The following is a 20240-nucleotide window of genomic DNA, read 5'->3' on the forward strand; positions in this document are numbered from 1 at the left end:
ATTCGTGGAGAAGAAATAAAAACTTAGAGGTTCGCCGATGACATTCTAATGCTGTCAGAGACAGCAAAGGACTTGGAATAGCAGTTGAACGGAATGGACAGTGTCTTGAAAGGAGGTTATAAGATGAACAGCAACAAAAACAAAACGAGCATAATGGAATGTAGTCGAATTAAATCGGGTGATGCTGTGGGAATTAGATTAGGAAATGAGACACTTAAAGTAGTAAAGGAGTTTTGCTATTTAGGAAGTAAAATAACTGATGATGGTCGAAGTAGAGAGGATATAAAATGTAGACTGGCAATGGTAAGGAAAGCGTTTCTGAAGAAGAGAAATTTGTTAACATCGAGTATAGATTTATGTATCAGAAAGTCGTTTCTGGAAGTATTTGTATGGAGTGTAGCCATGTATGGAAGTGAAACATGGACGATAACTAGTTTGGACAAGAAGAGAATAGAAGCTTTCGAAATGTGGTGCTACAGAAGAATGCTGAAGATTAGATGGGTAGATCACATAACTAATGAGGAAGTATTGAATAGGATTAGTGAGAAGAGAAGTTTGTGGCACAACTTGACCAGAAGAAGGGATCGGTTGGTAGGACATGTTTTGCGGCATCAAGGGATCACAAATTTAGCATTGGAGGGCAGCGTGGAGGGTAAAAATCGTAGAGGGAGACCAAGAGATGAATACACTAAGCAGTTTCAGAAGGATGTAGGTTGCAGTAGGTACTGGGAGATGAAGAAGCTTGCACAGGACAGAGTAGCATGGAGAGCTGTATCAAACCAGTCTCAGGACTGAAGACCACAACAACAACAACAACAACCTCAATTATTATTGTCAAACGAAAAAGCGCAGCAGATGGTGTATCGTCTATCAGGTTCTATCCGTGTATGGTGTAAGAGAGTGAATCTGATTACTTCAAATATCTTTTAATGCATCAGTGATATTGACGTTGACGAATAGTTATCAAGATTCTGCGAGTCGTCAGTTTGTTCGCAGCTTTAGAAATGTCAAAGTCTTATTGCGTCAGTTCTACTCTACAGTTAAGTGCGGCATTTTCCTATTATAAATAACAAAATCGGTGCGTGAGCATCTGTAGAGAACAAGGTTACAAAACAAAGATAGTCATTATTTTATGAACAACTTGAGACTACTCGTTAAGGATAAAACACACTATTACACATTAAAAGACAATTACGACGATCACCACTTCACTCTGAATGGTGACAGAAACAAAAAGGTAGTACGCTATTTGCTGCTAGCTATTTCCATATTCCTCAGATGAAGTTCTTGTTGTGGTCTTCAGTCCTAAGACTGGTTTGATGCAGCTCTCCATGCTACTCTATCCTGTGCAAGCTTCTTCATCTCCCAGTACCTACTGCAACCTACATCCTTCTGAATCTGCTTCGTGTATTCATCTCTTGGTCTCAATGTACGGTTTTTACCCTCCACGCTGCCCTCCAATACTAAATTGGTGATCCCTTGATGCCTCAGAACATGTCCTACCAACCGATCCCTTCTTCTAGTCAAGTTGTGCCACAAACTTCTCTTCTCTCCAATTCTGTTCATTACTTATGTGATCTACCCATCTAATCTTCGGCGTTCTTCTGTAGTACCACATTTCGAAAGCTTCTATTCTCTTCTTGTCCGAACTATTTATCGTCCATGTTTCACTATAGCAGAAGAAATTTCACTGTCGAAAACTATTGAAAATTACATTACTGGATTGGGAAAATAATTAAAAACCATAACTTCTGCTATATCGTTGTAAGGAAGGAAGTTCCATATACCAACTATATCAAAATACTATTCTCTTTGTAAGCTATCACTTGCCAAAAACCGAGCGAGGTGGCGCAGTGGTTAGACACTGGACTCGCATTCGGGAGGACGACGGTTCAATCCCGCGTCCGGCCATCCTGATTTAGGTTTTCCGTGATTTCCCTAAATCACTCCAGGCAAATGCCGGGATGGTTCCTCTGAAAGGGCACGGCCGACTTCCTTCCCCATCCTTCCCTACTCTGATGAGACCGATGACCACGCTGTCTGGTCTCCTTCCCGAAACAACCAACCAACTTGCCAAAATCTCGTATTGAGATCTCAAATGGTCTACGACGTACGAGGGATACTATGAATATTTCATTCTCATGTGCGTGCATTGGAAGTGAACATGCTAAATAAAAACCGTAGCTACTGCTATATCGTTTTAGGAGAGGAAGCTCTGCATAGCAATCATATAGCAAAATACTATCCTCTTTGTGAGCTTTCACTTGCCAAAATCTCGTATCGACATCTCAAATGGTCTTGGACATATGAGGGATACTATGAATATTTAATTCTCATGTGTGTGCGGTTGGAAATGAACATGCTACATAAATTCCGTTTTCTCGAGACTGGAGACAGATGACAGATACAGACCTCAGCCCAAGTCTAAAGAGATATTCAATATCTTAACTAATTTTCATTCGCAGCAACATATGGTGTAATTCGCACCAAACGCAAAATCATGGCGACCTCTTTTTTTCATTGCAGACTTTTCAAATTTTGCACAGTATCGTACCTAAATGTGAACAAAAGAATAAGTATGACCATTACAGAAATTTTGGACACTTCACCATGTAGTTGATACACAAAGCTGTAAGTATGTGAAAATCAATTTTTTCCGACTAGTTTTTGCAATATCGTTTGAGAAAGATTGCAGAGCTTTGCACCTCGACTCTGTCAGTGCAGCACGTCGCGAATCGGCGAGCCGAAAGCCGGCAAAGAATGTCTCATTTATTCGGGCTCTCAGACAGGGGCGAGGCCGCACCAGTCGGTGCCACCAGCTGGCTGTCATTGTGTCCCGCCTCATTAGATAACAATGGAATGTTTTCCACGCTGGGTCACGCCGCTTCACGTTGGCGTCCCCTACGCACATAGCCCGCTTTCTATCTATGCACACCCCATGGCGAGGGCGTTGGAAAGTTACTAACTGTTGCAAATAAAACATTTTTGTTTGTGACAGTGGGTTCCATTTCATGGCTGATCAGACTTTACTTTCCGAATAGCCCTCGCAGTCTGAAGGTGGTTCAGGGAACCGTCTGCCAGGCACTTAAGAAGTAGTGAAGCAGACTATACCAAGGCCTCCCAGGACGGCACTGTTACAGTGGCCAAGTCAGCTCCGTCGCTGACGTGCATAGTGGAGAGGCGTCCACGTTGTGGTGAGTGATGTCCTAGAGAAATTTTTCTAGGCCTGCTTGCTGTTTAGGAATTGACTTTGGGAGTCAGAGAGCGAGCCTAGACAACCGTATCTTGGAGGCATACCATATGTGTGACTGGCTCCAGTCGATTTCCGCTGTAGTGAGAAGCAGTTTGGTCTGCGCGCATTGATTATAGCTCTGCGCATGTCGCGGCACGCTGACCCTGCCGCTGGGGCCGCCCTGTGTTGGTCTCGCCGGTTTGAGTCGCCGCAGCCTCTGGTCAGAGTCCAGGCCATGGTACTGCCGCCATGATATACAATGAACAGTAATAAAGCACTTTTTTTCTCGGCCAATTTCGCTTGAAAAAATGCAGAATTTATTGTGGGACATCGCGAAATATTTTCGCTTCACCACCTGTAGTTTCATGAAGTTCCGATAGGTGGCAGTACTATACGTAGCCTTCAAAATAACGTGTGTATGGAGGTGCGTTCCAAGCACAGAGCTCTCATTGAGTTCGTTTTGGCGAAAAACGAGAACGTTGGACATATTGATAATCGTATGTAGAATGTCTACGGAGACCTGGCAATGAACAAAAGCACAGTGTGTCGCTGGGCGATGGGTCTGTCATCATCGCAACAAGGTCGACCAACCCTGTCCGATCTCCCAAGTGCGGCTGGCCGCACAGACCTGCATAGTTGGAACGTACCGACACTCTCATTCGAGATGATAGATGTATCTCAATCAAACAACTCGCTGCTCATCTCGACATACTTGTTGTTACTGTTAAAAATGTCATGTGACTAGGGCCTCCCGTGGGTAAACCGTTCGCCGGGTGGAAGTCTTTCGATTTGATGCCACTTCGGCGACTTGTGCGTCGATGGGGATGAAATGATGATTATTAGGACAACACAACACCGAATCCCTGAGTGGAGAAAATCTCCGACCCAACCGAGAATCGAACCCGGGCCCTTAGGATTGACATACTGTCACACTGACCACTCAACTACCGGTGGCGGACGTTGATAATGCTGACACACTCATACACCAAACTTTATTGGACTGTTCTTAACCATGCACCCTACAGCCTGGATCTCACACCTTCTGAATTGCATCTGTTTGGCCCAATGAAGGGTGCATTCCGCAGGAAGCAGTACGTGGATGATGGGAGTCATTCATGCAGCAGGATGCTGCTATCGATTAGGAGAGTGGTACTACGTGGGCATACAGGCTTCGACAGTAAGGAGGCATGACGCCTTTGCACTGAGCGGAAATTATTCTGAAACATAGGGTTTGCGGAAATGGAGCTGTTTATCTGACGTCCAAATGGGCATTATCATTGGCTTTCAGAACAAAGGTGGAAGCATTCCGAAACGACTAAGTTTGTAAATTGTCAGTGTGCGCCATGTTTAAAGAATACTATGCATGGCAAAATGGTGCTATCTAAAACCAATGCCATGCCGACTGTGGTATCCATGATCCACAGATGGCGGGGTGGACAACATCTACAAAGACGTGTACAGGCGAATAGAAATGCAATAGTTGAGCAGTTGACCGCCCTGATGATCCAGCAGGCTATCAACTGTGTGTCCTCAATGCCCGTTCAGGAACTATTGCGTTTGGGCCTCCGTGGCAGGTGCCTGAACGACGCACTGCTGTTTACAGATTACGAAGGCTGGCATTTCGACGCCAATACCGCAACTGGATGTCCACTGGCTGGCGACAGGTGGCCTTTTCAGGTGACTCACGTTTCATGCTCCATCGGACAGTTGGTCGTTGGCGTGTGTGGCGTGAAATGTCCAGGCCAAAGGAGGAAGCGTTATTGTCTGGGGAATGTTTTCGCGGCGTTCCCTGAATGATATCGTAATTCTGGAAGGCGCAGTATGTATGTATCCTTGGTGTTCGTGTCCATCCCTACATGCAGTTTGTTTTTGCTTGGCACGTTGGCTTCTACAAGCAGGACAGTTCAGAGTGTCATGTAGCTCGCAGTATCATGTTTTGAAGAGAACCAGGATGAGTATACATACATACCCAACCAACGCACTCCCTGGATTTAAACACAGTCGAAAATCTGTGGGAACACCTCGATTGGATGTTTGTGCCATAGATCCTCAAGCGAAAAATCTAGCGTGGCTCGCCAGGGCACTGGAGTCGGCAGGGCTCCACATCACCACCTTTATTTTCATGATAGGTGGCAGCAGTATACGTCTGGCAGAAGTCTGTGCTGGAAAAGGTGATTACTTTGGCTTTTGACTGGTGGTCACATTACTGTGAATGGGCAGTGTATTTCCCATTATCAAAAGCGACTATTTTACTGCATTTGGTGATTTGTACGTCTTTGTGACCTGATGCAACATTCTAGAACCTTAACGTGAAAATTTCTCTTCACTATCATTTTTGATCCTTTAGATTCTGCGAGATATTTTTCTTAGATGCTCGTGGGTCTTCCAGGTGGTACGGTCCTCGTCCATGAAACTTTTCCGTTCCAGAATTGGACAAAACGTTAGAATCACGTATATATGACCCGGAAGACTCATCAGCTCATGAAAGCCTTCACTGAAAGACATGTCCGCCCCTGGTAGCTGAGTGGTCAGCGCGACGGAATGTCATACCTAACGGCCCCGGTTCGGTTCCCGGCTGGGCCGGAGATTTTCTCCGCTCATGGACTGGGTGTTGTGGTGTCCTTATCATCACCATTTCATCCAAATCGGCCGGCCGCAGTGGATGATCGGTTCTAGGCGCTTCAGTCTGGAACCGCGCGACGGCTACGGTTGCAGGTTTGATGTGTGTGTGATGTCCTTAGGTTACTTAGGTTTGAGTAGTTCTAAGTTCTAGGGGACCGATGACCTCAGATGTTAAGTCCCATAGTGCTCAGAGCCATTTGAACCATCCCCGTCGTCACGCAAGCCGCCGTCGTGGCTTGAACTCGAAAGACTTGCACCGGGCGAACGGTCTACCCGACGGGAGGCCCTAGCCACATGGTATTTGCATTCAAAGACATTTTTCTTTTGGAAATTTTTGTGCTGTTGTGTGCCAGGTCGCCCATGCTAATCATCACTTATTTTGTTCCCTTGTGCCCGTCATAAGCACTTGAATATATCTGAGAGAGAAACATACTTAAACCAGACACAGATACGTATTATACCCATCGAAAACATTAATGTTCCAGACACATAGACTGTCAACAGGATCGAGATATTACTTTCTCAGAAAAGGTAAAATTTTTACAGTATACGTAAGATTAATGGCTCGTATAATACACTGAAGCTCCAAAGAAACAAGTATAGAAATGCGTATTCAAAAACAGAGATATGTAAGCAGGCAGAATACGGCGCTGGGGTCGGCAACGCCTATATAAGACCACAAGTGTCTGGCGCACTTGTTAGACCGGTTACTGCTCCTACAATGACACGTCATCCAGATTTAAGTGAGATTGAACGTAGTGTTATAGTAGGCGCACGAGTCATGGGACACAGCATCTCCGAGGTAGTGATGAAGTGTTTTTTTTCCGTAGGATCTTTTGACGAGTGTACCGTGACTATCAGGAATTTGGTAAAACATCAAATCTCCGACATCGCTGCGGCCGGCAAAACATCCTGCAAGAACGCGACCAACGACCACTGAAGAGTCGTTCAACGTAACAGAAGAGCAACCCTTCCGCAAATTGCTGCAGATTTCAATGCTGGGTCATCAACAAGTGTCAGCATGCGAAACATTTAACGAAACATCATCGATATGGAGTTTCGGAGCCGAAGGCCCACTTGTGTACCCTTATGACTGCACGACATAAAGCTTTACGCTTCACCTGGGCTCGTCAGCATCGATATTGGATTGTTGGTGATTGGAAACATGTTGCTTGGTCGGACGAGTCTTGTTTGAAATTGTATCGAACGGATGGACATGTACAGGTATGGAGACGATCTCGTAAATCCATGGACTCTGCAGGAGACTGTTCAAGCTGGTGGAGGCTCTGTAATAGGATGGGGCGTGTGCAATTGGGGTGATATGGGAACCCTGACAGGTGACACGTACGTAAGAATCCTGTCTGATCACCTTCATCCATTCTTGACCACTGTCTATTCCGACGGACTTGGGCACTTTCAGCAGGACAATACGACACCCAACACGTCCAGAATTACTACAGGAAAACTCTTATGAGTTCAAACAATGCCAGACATGAAAATTATTGAGCATATCTGGTAAGCCTTGCAACGTGCTGTTGAGAAGACACATCCACAACCTCGTACTCTTACGGATTTATGGACAGCCGTGCAGGAATCATGGTGTCAGTTCCCTCTAGAACTACTTCAGACATTAGTAGAGTCGATACCAAGTCGCGTTGCGGCCATTCTGTGTGCTCGCAGGGGTCCTACACGATATTAGGCAGGTGTACCAGTTGCCTCGGCTCTTCAGTATAATTATATTGTAATTTATTTAAACAAACTATTGCAAAACTTTCCCTGTACTTAAACAGTTCCAGACCATCACTAAGTCGTTAAGTTTTTCGTCTAGTACGTTGTCTTCATCTCTTTCTTAATGCCAGTGTATTTCGTGTTCTTCAACAAATCCGTTTCATGTCTTTGTGCCATGAATAAAATCTGCAAAGCTATTCGCACGGTATCACTGAACAGGGTACTCTCTTGTCACCGGTCTTCTTGTGATAAACGTTTTGTCGATAGTTTTAAAAGGTCGTGAGACACGAGCAGAATTCAGTTAAATCTTAGGTTGCTGCACTGCGATGCTAGACACGCAACAGATTCTTGTTCAGCCTGCAGTGCCGTTCTTCCTGGAAGACCGCTTACTGCAAAGCTGCTCTCTCCTCAGCTTACAGAGAGATCATAAAAACGCAGCGAGTTTCCCTCAAGTGTGGCCAGTGCCAACTGGACTGCAGCGTAGGAAAAAGAAAGGCCTGCAGAACGAATGCAACACAGTGCGTTCACGCTGTGTAGTCGTGATTCATGATACCTGTACGTTTCTAACGTTTATGGAAGAAAAGTTTCATGGACGAGGACCACACCACCTGGAAGACTCACGAGTACCTAAGAAAAATATCTCACAGTATAAGATCAGAAATGACAGTGCAGACAAATTTTCGCGTTTATGCGTTACAGTGAAGTTTCTAGAATTGTTGCATCAGCTCACAAAAACGTACGAATCACCAAATGCAGCAAAAAAGGCGCTGTTGACAACGAAATACACTGTCCAATCACAGTAATGTGACCACCAGTCAAAAGTATGGGTTGCAAGAAAAGGCCTCGTTTGACCGTAGCCTTTGAACAGTGGTGGTAAAAAGAATCCAACCGACAGGGATAAGAGACGACTCTCACGTTTCGATAATGATACTCAAATTCAAGTCCATCAGGCATTCCTCATGTAAGTGAACGTAAGTCCATCTCAACCAGTTTCCAGTTTCAAATGTAGGACTGGCCTAAGGCAGAGATAAGGGATTCGATCTTGGCTTTGTAGCCTCTTTTTCTGACGGACCGCGCCGAAGTTCTTTTCAACGCTTCACTGGGCTGCTTTGCAGATGTGCAGAGCCTAGTTTCAACTCTCTTTTCTTCGATGTCCTTGAAATTTAACACTGCAAGTTGCCTTGCTTACGGGCAATGTTGCTTTTTGGAGGTAACAGAAAAGAATCTGCCACTAGAATGCGCTATTGAGAGTGAGCTCATGACGCGACAGTGTCTGTTGGTCTATGGCTTTTAACACAATGGGACTTAACATCTGATGTCATCAGTCCCCTAGACTTTGAACAACTTAAGCCTAAGGACATCACACACATCCATGCCCGAGGTAGGATTCGAACCTGCGACCGTAGCAGCACCGCTGTTCCGGACTGAAGCGCCTGAAACCGCTCGGCCACAGCGGCCGCCATGTTGGTCTGTACAGCATTGTCAGTGTGGCACATATTGCTCTCTTATGGTGATTGTTACTAGTTCCACACAAGAACATGTGAATGAAAAAAATGTAATGTGCTTCTTTAACCTTTGGAGAGTATACTGTTCAGTTCATCTTCTACTTCTGCTCATAAGTATGTGAGTACTACAGGAATCAATATTGTTTGCATCTGTACAGTACACTCGAACGATAACAAATTAGTGTTTACTTTATTCGTCTGGTTTCCAATGCTAGTTTTAGTGTTATAATGGAGCCATTCTGGTATTTTAAAAATGAACGACTTAAAGTGATTACTTATCAAGAATAAATGGCTCTAGAATGTCCGTCTGGCAGTGAAGATACCTTAGATTTTGACGATTCGGATGGAGATCTTAGTGTAACTGTAAATGATCTGGAATCTGCAGATAGTGATAGCGAGCCTGAGACTACTAGAGGAACTACTCGCAAGCGTTCAAATCGTTTTTTGGAGGGCGATAATAATCAAGTTGTTGCTGATGTACTGCAAATACAAGCTACTGAAAAATACCCTAAAATGCTGAAAATCGAATCATTTGGAGAAAACCAAAGTGCTTGATTTGTAAATGCTCTTGTTAGTTTCAAAGGAAATATCGCGCTGACCCAATAAATGTTAAGAGTTGTCTATATTGTACCACATTTTTGAATTTTTTTTTCCACTGATGAATTGATGGAAAAAATTGTACATGAAACTTCTCCTTACAACACACAGAAAAATAAAAACAAAACATCTTTTTACTACACTGACGCGCCAAAGAAACTGGTACAGGGATGCGTATTCAAATAGAGAGTTATGTAAACAGGCAGAATGCGGCGCTGCGGTCAGCGACTCCTATATTGGACAACAAGAGTCTGGCGCAGTTGTTAGATCGGCTACTGCTGCTACAGTGCCAGTTACCAAGAGTTAAGTGAATCTGAACGTGGTGTTACAGTCGGTGCAAGAGCGACGGGACACATGATCTCCGAGGTAGCGATGAAGTGCGGATTTTCCCGGACGCCCATTTCAAAATTGTACCGTGAATGTGAGGGACCCGGTAAAACATCAAATCTCCAACAACGCTGCGGCCGGAAAAAGATCCTGCAACAAAGGGACCAACGAAGACTGAAGAGAATCGTTCAACGTGACTGAAGTGCAAATTGCTGCAGATTTCAATGCTACGCCATCAATAAGTGTCAGCGTGCAAACCATTCAACGAAACATCATCGACATGGGCTTTCGGAGCCGAAGGCCCATTCGTGTATCCTTGATGACTGCACGACACAAAGCTTTACGCCTCGCCTGGGTCCGTCAACACTGGACTGTTGATGATTGCAAACATGTTGTCTGGTCGGACGAGACCCGTTTCAAATTGTATTGAGTGGATGGATCTGTACAGGTATGGAGACAACCTCATGAATCCATAGACCCTGTATGGCATGCTGGTGGAGGGCCTGAAATGGTGTGGGGCGTGTGCAGTTGGAGTAATATGGGACCCCTTGATAGTTCTAGATTCGCCTCTGACAGGTGACATGTACGTAAGCATCCATCCATTCATGTACATTATGCATTCCGAAGAACTTGGACAATTCCAGCAGGACAATGTGACACCCCACACGTCCAGAATTGCTACAGAGTGGCTCAAGAAACACTCTTCTTACTTTAAACCCGTCCACTGGTCACCAGATTCCCCGGACATGCGCATTATTCAGCATATCTGGGATGCCTTTCAACGTGTTGTTCAGAAGAGGTCTTCAGCCTCCTAGTACTCTTACGGATTTGTGGACAGATCTGCAGGATTCATGGTGTCAGTTCCCTCCAGCACTACTTGAGCAGTTAGTCGAGTCCACGCTACGTCGTGTTGCGGCACTTCTGCGTGCTCGTGGAGGCCCTACACGATTTTACACAGGTGTGCCAGTTTGTTTGGCCCTTCAGTGTATGTTCATGGCATTCACAAATTTATAGGCATATGCATTATTAGCTCTTTCTCTCCTCCTACCGGTGCTCGCCATGTCTGGAAAGGTGTTTCTGGGCCTCTGTCATATGTGTGAAGTGCAAAGTAAACTTAAGTTCCATAAAGACAAAAACTGCTTACTAGGATTGCATAGCATCTACAAACAGATGCCATTGACTCATTTTCGATTAAGTCATTGATTCTATCATAGCTGTTGTTCATTTAGTGTTTAAAACTATGTTTTTATACTTAACATGTTTATTAATGCTGCAAATTTCACACAGTTTTGCATAAGTTTCACAGAGGGTTGCATAAATGTAAAATGTAAAAAATATATATATTTCTTTCAAAGTTAAAAATGTATTATTTTTCAACATTTTAGCTGACATCCTTGAACGATTTCAATAATTTTTTTAGTGTTCTAAAAAGAAGCGTGAAATGAAGCATTAAATGTGTTAAGGAAACTTCTGTAAATGTAAATCATGATGAGAAGAGGGCATTAGTGCCCCTTCTCCAAAATATAAGTCCAGTATCTTAGCTAGAGCACAGTCCTGGACTATATACTGAAACAGTTAGCAGAGTTCCGAGTTTAATGTTGAGCAATCCCAATAGCCACATTTCATGCTAGATGCACACAAAATTTATCATAAGTAACCAAATGGCAAACAAAAATTAGGGTCACGTTCAGTAATAACATCATTAGATAGGCAATCATATTAGGCACATTTAGCCGTTACTGTCAGAATGACATCCTCACCTCCAGACGACCTTTTTTTTGGTTCTTTTCGCACTGGTACAGACGTCGAATTAGTGAAACTGCAACAACTATGTGACTGCAAAACCTGTATGAGAGCACAGTCATACATTTTTTAAATTATCAAATAAAAAAATTAAAGCTACATAATTATTTTTTTAACAATTTCTGAAGCGACAGTCATTGATGATGGTCTTGCAGCAGTACTAAATTGGTGTTCTGACAGTAGCTGCATTACGTATGAAGATATTCCATGTTAGTGACACATGAAACTTTGTGCCGGACCAAGACTCGAATCCAGATTTACCACTTGTCACGAAAGGTCGCCTTAACCACTTCAGCTATCTGAACACGCTCCGAGCACTGACCCACTGCTCGCAACTTTACTTGAATTCCCGCCAAAAGATTTCAGTGAGACAAAGGTTTTAAACATTAGTAAGACTTACTGCTGAGTGTCTTACACCAATAGGTAATATCTTCATATCTAATGCAGTCAATGTCAGAAATATTCCGCAATTGCGAATGAATATCATAAATTTAGAACACCAGCAACCTTTTCTCCGATGTCTGTTTCTTCATACATTGTTAAAAAGAAGTACTACATGTCTTAGCGGACAAAATGACGATCGTAATACGAATGGAGAATGCGTTTGTCTCCTTGAAACCCTGTGGCGCGATGGGGTTGTAGACAGTATGACGTCTGGAAATTCAGATCGGTACTAGAAGGTGCTTTGACAGCTGATGTGGCGAAGGCGACCACTCCTGACAAGCAGGAAGTCCAGGTTCGAGTACCGGTTTGGCATAAATTTTCATGTGGTATCAACAGGTAGCATCTTCATACATAATGCAGCTAATATCAGAGACGATGATTGTGAATAAATTTCGCAAATTAATTTTTTAAGTGCAGGTATAGGTCTGCAGTTCTGCAGCGCTTCTACATTTAAATCACCACTAAAACACGTCGCAAGAGGAGCCAAAACAAAAAGGCGCAGCACATTAATGGAATGGAGAATCGTGCCGTAACTAGGTTTCTACATCTGGGACGAGACAACGCTGCAACACTCCGTGCTGAGCTGGTTGAAGCACGCAGCAACAATGTACCATCATATGACACAGATCTTAGATGCCGCAAACGCTTCCATTGTGGCTAAAAAATTATGAACGACGAAGAATGAAGTCGCAAACCACTTTACAGTGTATAATCAGGAATTGCAAGAGGGACTATTGTTCGAAGACCGGCATATCAGATAGAGGCGATAGTGAAAGAATAGAAAATCGGTCATTCCTTAACTTTCAACATTTTTCGCGACATTTTGTACGTAACACAGTTCTTTAACTGCCTAGTCACCACAGACGAGTGAAGGGCGTATAACTGCAACCATGAGACGAAGGACGAAAGGATATCCTAGAAACGTGTATTTACCATTGTTGAAAAACGCGAAGATCGAACCATTATCGAGCAAATGGATACCGAGCATTTTTTGGGACTGCCATTGTGTGGCAGTAAGAGATTACGTTCATAAGCGACAAATTTTAATAAATCATACTACTGACATCGCTGGGCAAGGTTCCGGGAGGCTGTCAAGACGAAGTGTCACATGAATCTGTCGAATGGAGTGCCTTTGCTCCACGATAACGCTCCTGATCATTCTGCACAAGACTGTCACACAAGCTGCTTCTTTGGTCTATCAAATATTAGCTCATGCTCTCCCTCCCGCTGTCCGCCTTTATGTTATTTTCACGTGAATTCCTGTGGCCTCTTTCGTATTTCCATGGATGAAGAAACCCTTGCATTCAAGGTACCTTCGGAATGACGGGGCGTTTTTCGAGATGGAAATAAATGACCACCACCTATTTCCAACGTCAACGTGCAATAACCACACACAGACGGCAGGGGCACCACTAGCTGAGGAGAGTATATGAAGTGGGTCGGGGGAGAGGGGGGGGGGGGGGAATGTAAAGAACAGCTGTTGTCGTAAGGCGGTAGGTGCCGATTTACCTGACGTCCAAAAAGGCATGATAATTGGCTTCGGGACAGCAGTGGAAGCATTTGATCGTCTAAAGAGGTCGTCTGTCGCTACCCAGTTGACGTACAGGCGCGGTACCAGCATGCAAAACCAGCCTTCTTCGCCTATGAACAGCAGCCAGCAGGGGTGTATGAACCAGGCACATGCTGCAGGGGCCCCTTACGCAGCAATGTTTGCTGATCGATCACTGAGGAGACGCTGTTGGTAGACGTTTGGCTCATACAGGCGCTCAGTTGCTCAACAATTGCACGTCTATTCGCCTGTACTCATATCCACAGCCGTCGTTCACCCCTGTCATCCATGACCTGTGGTGCACCAAAGCTACCTCGGCGCTGGTTTCGGATAGCACCATTTTGCCATGCATGGTATAGATTAGCCATGGTGGCACGCTTTCATCTGTAGCCTGAAAGCCAATCACCAAGCCCTTTCGCACGTAAGGTAAATTGCTCCGTTTCGTCGCTGCGACAACTGCACTGTTTAGAGCGTCTTTTTTCTTTATTGGATTTCGGTTGGGGGCTGGCAGCAGCACAATACGCCGCTCTGCAGCCTACAGAAGTTGACCGGCCGTTGCGGCCGAGCGGTTCTAGGCGCTTCAGTCTGGAGCCGCGTTGCTACAACGGTCGCAGGTTCGAATCCTGCCTCGGGCATGGATGTGTGTGATGTCCTTAGGTTACTTAGGTTTAAGTAGTTCTAAGTCTAGGGGACTGATGACCTCAGATGTTAAGTCCCATAGTATTCAGAGCTATTTGAACCTACAGATGTTGAAAAACAGGACCAGAAGATATGAAAAACAAAAAAAAGCAAACGATTAAATGGAGTCTGTTAACAAGTGAAATATGCAGAAAAAGATACGAAGAAAATATAAAAACAAAACGTTCGGCTATGCTGATTAAAACACATAGTAAATAGACAGGCACAATTTAAAAAACACAGCGACAGTCTGGTTTCTGTTGGCATGAGATAAAAAACCACAACTGCTGACAGTATGGTGGCTGTTCGCAACACTGGCAGGGGACGCACAACATTGAACATTCACTTAAAACAGCACAATACACGCGACACGGCGGCAGATGGGGGGGGGGGGGGTGGACCCAGACTGATGAGGGGGAAAAGGGGGAAGGAGAGGAAAGGAAAAGGAGGAGCCGACAGAGGGAGGGGACATAGAAACAGTGGAGGCTAGGTAGGTGCAAGATGGAATGGGAAAGGCAGTGGAAGGGAGAGCAAAAAGGACTCAGGGGAGAGAAGGGAGGCATAGAAGGGGTAAGTGGCGAAAAAACAGCATGGAAGGGGGGGGGGGAAATGGAGCCTGGGAAAAGGACAGAGGAAGGGAGGGAGAGGTGAGGATCAGAGTTGATAGGAGGGATAAATGGAGGGAGAGAGGGCATCATCCAGGAGGGGGATTTGATGGAAGCCACCTTGGGAAAGGAGATGAAGGGTGTAGAGGTGGTTGGTAGGGGGGACACAATTGTGAAGGCACGGCAGAGGGTGGGGGTGGAAGAGGAGAGGAGCAACCAGGGAATGGGATGCATCAAGGTGGCGGGAGGTGTAGAGAACATGGATAAGTTTGAGGAAAAGGAGCCGATGGGGAAAGGAATCAGGTCGTAGAGGATCCACATGGGGGATGGGAGGTGTATATGGAAGACGAGGTGGAGTGCATGGTGCTCGAGGATCTGGAGGGACTTACGGATATCCAGGTGGGACTGGCATAACAGAGGATGGGATGGATTAAGGATTTGTAGATGTGGAGGATGGTAGAGGGGTTCAACCCCCATGTCTTGCCAGAGAGGAGTTTGAGGAGTCAGAGGCAGTCGTGGGCTTTGGATTGGATAGACCGGAGATGAGAGATCCAGGTGAGGTGACGATGAATGATGAGGCTAAGGTAGGTGAGGGTGGGGGAGAGGCGGACAGGACGGATGCAGATGGTAAGGGAAAAATGATTCAGCCAGAAGGAGCGATTGGTACGACCTATGACGATCGCATGGGTCTTGGAAGGATTGATTTTCAGGAGCCACTGGTTACACCATATGCCAAAAAGGTCAAGGTGATTCTGGAGAACGCGTTGGGACTGTTGAAGTGCAGGAGCGAGGGCAAGGAAGGCGGTGTCTTCGGCATACTGCAGGAGGTGTACTGGAGGGGGGGGTTGGGGCAAATCTGCCGTGTACAGGACGTAGAGGAGAGGGGAGAGGACAGAAACTTGGGGCACACTTGCAGAGGCGTAGAAAGTGTGGGAATCGGCATTATGAATGCTAACATAGGAGGGGCGGCGGTAGAGGAAGGAGGCAATAAGACGGACAGCGTAGGTCTGGATTTACAGCGTCCGTCCCACTCGCTTTTATACCCTCCACGGCTAGTGCTACAACCTGCCATTTGTGTTGAATAAGGATTCCTGTACGAAAACGACTCCTGTAGAAGCTCTTGGTTGACATTACGTGTGTAACATTTTATCCATGGAATCAACTGAAACTTTTCAAAGCTTCTGTTTGGAATGATGACTAGGGGGTAGCACTATGAACACGAAATTTTAATTCGAGAGAGAAGACAGCGCCAATCAGAGTGCTTGCTTTTCGTCTCAGTAACGAATAACACACAACGGCAGTGCTGACTAACAAATGGATGATTGTTGAAACAATTTTGTAAAGCTGCTTGACATTTGTAGATCCTGAGGAGGCAGTAGTACAAGAAGCTGATCTGTCGCTTGGGTCACAGGGGCTGACAGCACGGAACGATGTAATTATGTTGAAAGCAATTTACGAAAGACACAAAAGACTCAGTTTAACTCTGAATGTCAGTAAAAATCTGTCACAGTGATACAAAAACAATATCCAACAGACATTTGCAGTAACAATCAGGGATGACACTGTGACCCAGTTATCCACAAATGAGCGTGAAGATGTCCAAAGATAAGTTAAGAGGTTCAGTAATGGTACTGACCTTGGTGTCAGAGGAGTAATGACTCTGAGGCAGACGAAATGGAGTTGTAGTTCAGTTCTCTGTCAATACAGACGTATGTGTTGGCTGCACCTAGTAATCAAGATGAGCAACTTTAATTGACTAGGCATATAACATTAGTTTTGTATCCGACTCCGCATAGATATAACAACGTTTATGATCACTCACACTTGCAGTGATGCACAGACCGATAGAACAAACAGGTTGTTCCTGGATCCAATGATGGTGGATGTCACAAAGTGGACTTCTGCCCAGAATCCAAGTCAAGAAAGTTGCGAAACTCATCTTAAGCACATGCAGAGAGCTCATGGAGCGATCCGAAACGGAATACGACTGCACAAAGAAGGTTAATCACTTAACTATCAACGAAACATATGGAGGGTTTCAGAGAATACTGAGAAGAGCAGGGTCGAGGAATTTATAGGCACTCTCATGTCAGTCGACTGGCTCACGTTACATGCCTGCAGCTGCGGCGGCATTTTCTGCAGGAGAAACTAGCAGCTGGCTGTTTATGACTTTCCTTCACATTGATACTTGCACTGGGTGTGGAACCTGGGTCACTGTGGGATACTAAAGTTAGTATTTCCAACCCCAGCAAAGAGTCTTGATCAATATTTCATTTCCATGTTAACACTGAGTTCTGTGAAATCTGTAAGAGATAGTATGATTTATCAAGGAGGTTGAACTACCGTCAGCATAGGATGAGAGGAAGACTAAAAGGGCAATGCATAAAGTGGATTATACATCTCATACTGTAGAACATCCGCCTATCAACCAAAGTCATTCGTTCTGTTTATTCGAGGTAAGTAACTGATCAAATAACTGTGAGACAGACGTCACACTCTAAACGGAGAGAGCTGTACAATGTAAAACTATTAGCAGAGCACACCAGATGGTGCTTTAACTGTTCTACTGTTCCATCCATCATACACTACAGGACAATTAGAATGCTGTCATCTATAAACACTGAATTCAGGAATGATAGAGACAGAGTGTAACTTGTGCTAGGTAGCTCCAATACACCAGTGATTTAAACAGCCATGGAACCAGCCAACTTCTACTTGGCATTCCTTGACAAAAGGCACTTGTCAAATTAGGTGCCAATCAGGTCACGCTGCCCTTCAAATGGAACTAGATTGGAAAGACAGCAGGTCCACAAGGACAGCCTAGGCATTTGTGCTCTGGCAGCGCAGGCAGAGTGCCAAAGGAGGCACTATAGTAGAGTACCCACCTGATCCAGAACCTCCATGACCCTCTGATGGCGGCAGTGAGCACGGACACCAGGAGGGCAGTCGCGACCTCAGCAGCCGAAGCACACTGCGCTTGCAGCAAAACAGGTAGAACAGGAAGACAGCCCGCAGTAGGTTCACCAGGTCCGTCAGGTACCAGTAGTAGGCAGGTCCGCCCACAGCCCACGACACGATCTCCATCACCCACGTCAGTCCCATCAGCCCAAACAGCTTGGTGTACAGCACTAGCCTGTGGAGAAAAGTGCACAGTGTGGGACAGGTGACACAATATGGTGCAGGAAGAGTTCACTAGGGTTATGAATACAAAATCAAATAGGGGTAATGCAGGAGTAGGTTTAATAATGAATAAAAAAATAGGAGTGCGGGTAAGCTACTACAAACAGCATAGTGAACACATTATTGTGACCAAGATAGACACAAAGCCCATGCCTACTACAGTAGTACAAGTTTATATGCCGACTAGCTCTGCAGATGGTGAAGAAATTGATGAAATGTATGATGAGATAAAAGAAGTTATTCAGGTAGTGAAGGGAGACGAAAATTTAATAGTCATGGGTGACTGGAATTCGTCAGTAGGAAAAGGGAGAGAAGGAAACATAGTAGGTGATTATGGATTGGGGCTAAGAAATGAAAGAGGAAGCCGTCTGATAGAATTTTGCACAGAGCATAACTTAATCATAGCTAACACTTGGTTTAAGAATCATGAAAGAAGGTTGTATACGTGGAAGAACCCTGGAGATACTAAAAGGTATCAGATAGATTATATAATAGTAAGACAGAGATTTAGGAACCAGGTTTTAAGTTGTAAGACATTTCCAGGGGCAGATGTGGACTCGGACCACAATCTATTGGTTATGACCTGTAGATTAAAACTGAAGAAACTGCAAAAATGTGGGAAATTAAGGAGATGGGACCTGGATAAACTGAAAGAACCAGAGGTTGTACAGAGTTTCAGGGAGAGCATAAGGGGACAATTGACAGGAATAGGGGAACGAAATACCGTAGAAGAAGAATGGGTAGCTCTGAGGGATGAAGTAGTGAAGGCAGCAGAGGATAAAGTAGGTAAAAAGACGAGGGCTGCTAGAAATCCTTGGGTAACAGAAGAAATATTGAATTTAATTGATGAAAGGAGAAAATATAAAAATGCAGTAAATGAAGCAGGCAAAAAGGAATACAAACGTCTCAAAAATGAGATCGACAGGAAATGCAAAATGGCTAAGCAGGGATGACTAGAGGACAAATGTAAGGATGTAGAAGCTTATCTCACTAGGGGTAAGATAGATACTGCCTACAGGAAAATTAACGAGACCTTTGGAGAGAAGAGAACCACTTGTATGAATATCAAGAGCTCAGATGGCAACCCAGTTCTAAGCAAAGAAGGGAAGGCAGAAAGGTGGAAGGAGTATATAGAGGGTTTATCTAAGGGCGATGTACTTGAGGACAATATTATGGAAATGGAAGAGGATGTAGATGAAGACGAAATGGGAGATAAGATACTGCGTGAAGAGTTTGACAGAGCACTGAAAGACTTGAGACGAAACAAGGCCCCGGGAGTAGACAACATTCCATTAGAACTACTGACCGCCTTGGGAGAGCCAATCATGACAAAACTCTACCATCTAGTTAGCAAGATGTATGAGACAGGCGAAATACCCTCAGGCTTCAAGAAGAATATAATAATTCCAATCCCAAAGAAAGCAGGTGCTGACAGATGTGAAAATTACCGAACTATCAGTTTAATAAGTCACAGCTGCAAAATACTAAGGCGAATTCTTTACAGACGAATGGAAAAACTGGTAGATGCGGACCTCGGGAAGGATCAGTTTGGATTTCGTAGAAATGTTGGAACACGTGAGGCAATACTGACCTTACGACTTATCTTAGAAGAAAGATTAAGGAAAGGCAAACCTACGTTTCTAGCATTTATAGACTTGGAGAAAGCTTTTGACAATGTTGACTGGAATACTCCAAATTCTGGAGGTGGCAGGGGTAAAATACAGGGAGCGAAAGGCTATTTACAATTTGTACAGAAACCAGATGGCAGTCATAAGAGTCGAGGGGCATGAAAGGGAAGCAGTGGTTGGGAAAGGAGTGAGACAGGGTTGTAGCCTCTCCCCGATGTTATTCAATCTGTATATTGAGCAAGGAGTAAAGGAAACAAAAGAAAAATTCGGAGTAGGTATTAAAATCCATGGAGAAGAAATAAAAACTTTGAGGTTCGCAGATGACATTGTAATTCCGTCAGA

The 20240-nt window shown here is 44.6% G+C and overlaps 1 protein-coding gene across 2 annotated transcripts in view; it reads right to left on the bottom strand.

Annotated features, from left to right (window-relative positions):
• The window catches only part of LOC126284535 (uncharacterized), a 374399-nt gene that overhangs the window by 11568 nt on the left and 342591 nt on the right, over nt 1-20240 (bottom strand). For both annotated transcript variants that reach the window (XM_049983534.1, XM_049983532.1), the window contains exon 9: nt 17976-18223. In XM_049983534.1, coding sequence (XP_049839491.1) covers nt 17976-18223 — 248 coding nt within the window. The remainder of the gene's footprint in view (nt 1-17975; nt 18224-20240) is intronic.

Source organism: Schistocerca gregaria, chromosome 8 (assembly GCF_023897955.1).
Source record: "Schistocerca gregaria isolate iqSchGreg1 chromosome 8, iqSchGreg1.2, whole genome shotgun sequence".
Taxonomy (NCBI): domain Eukaryota; kingdom Metazoa; phylum Arthropoda; class Insecta; order Orthoptera; family Acrididae; genus Schistocerca; species Schistocerca gregaria.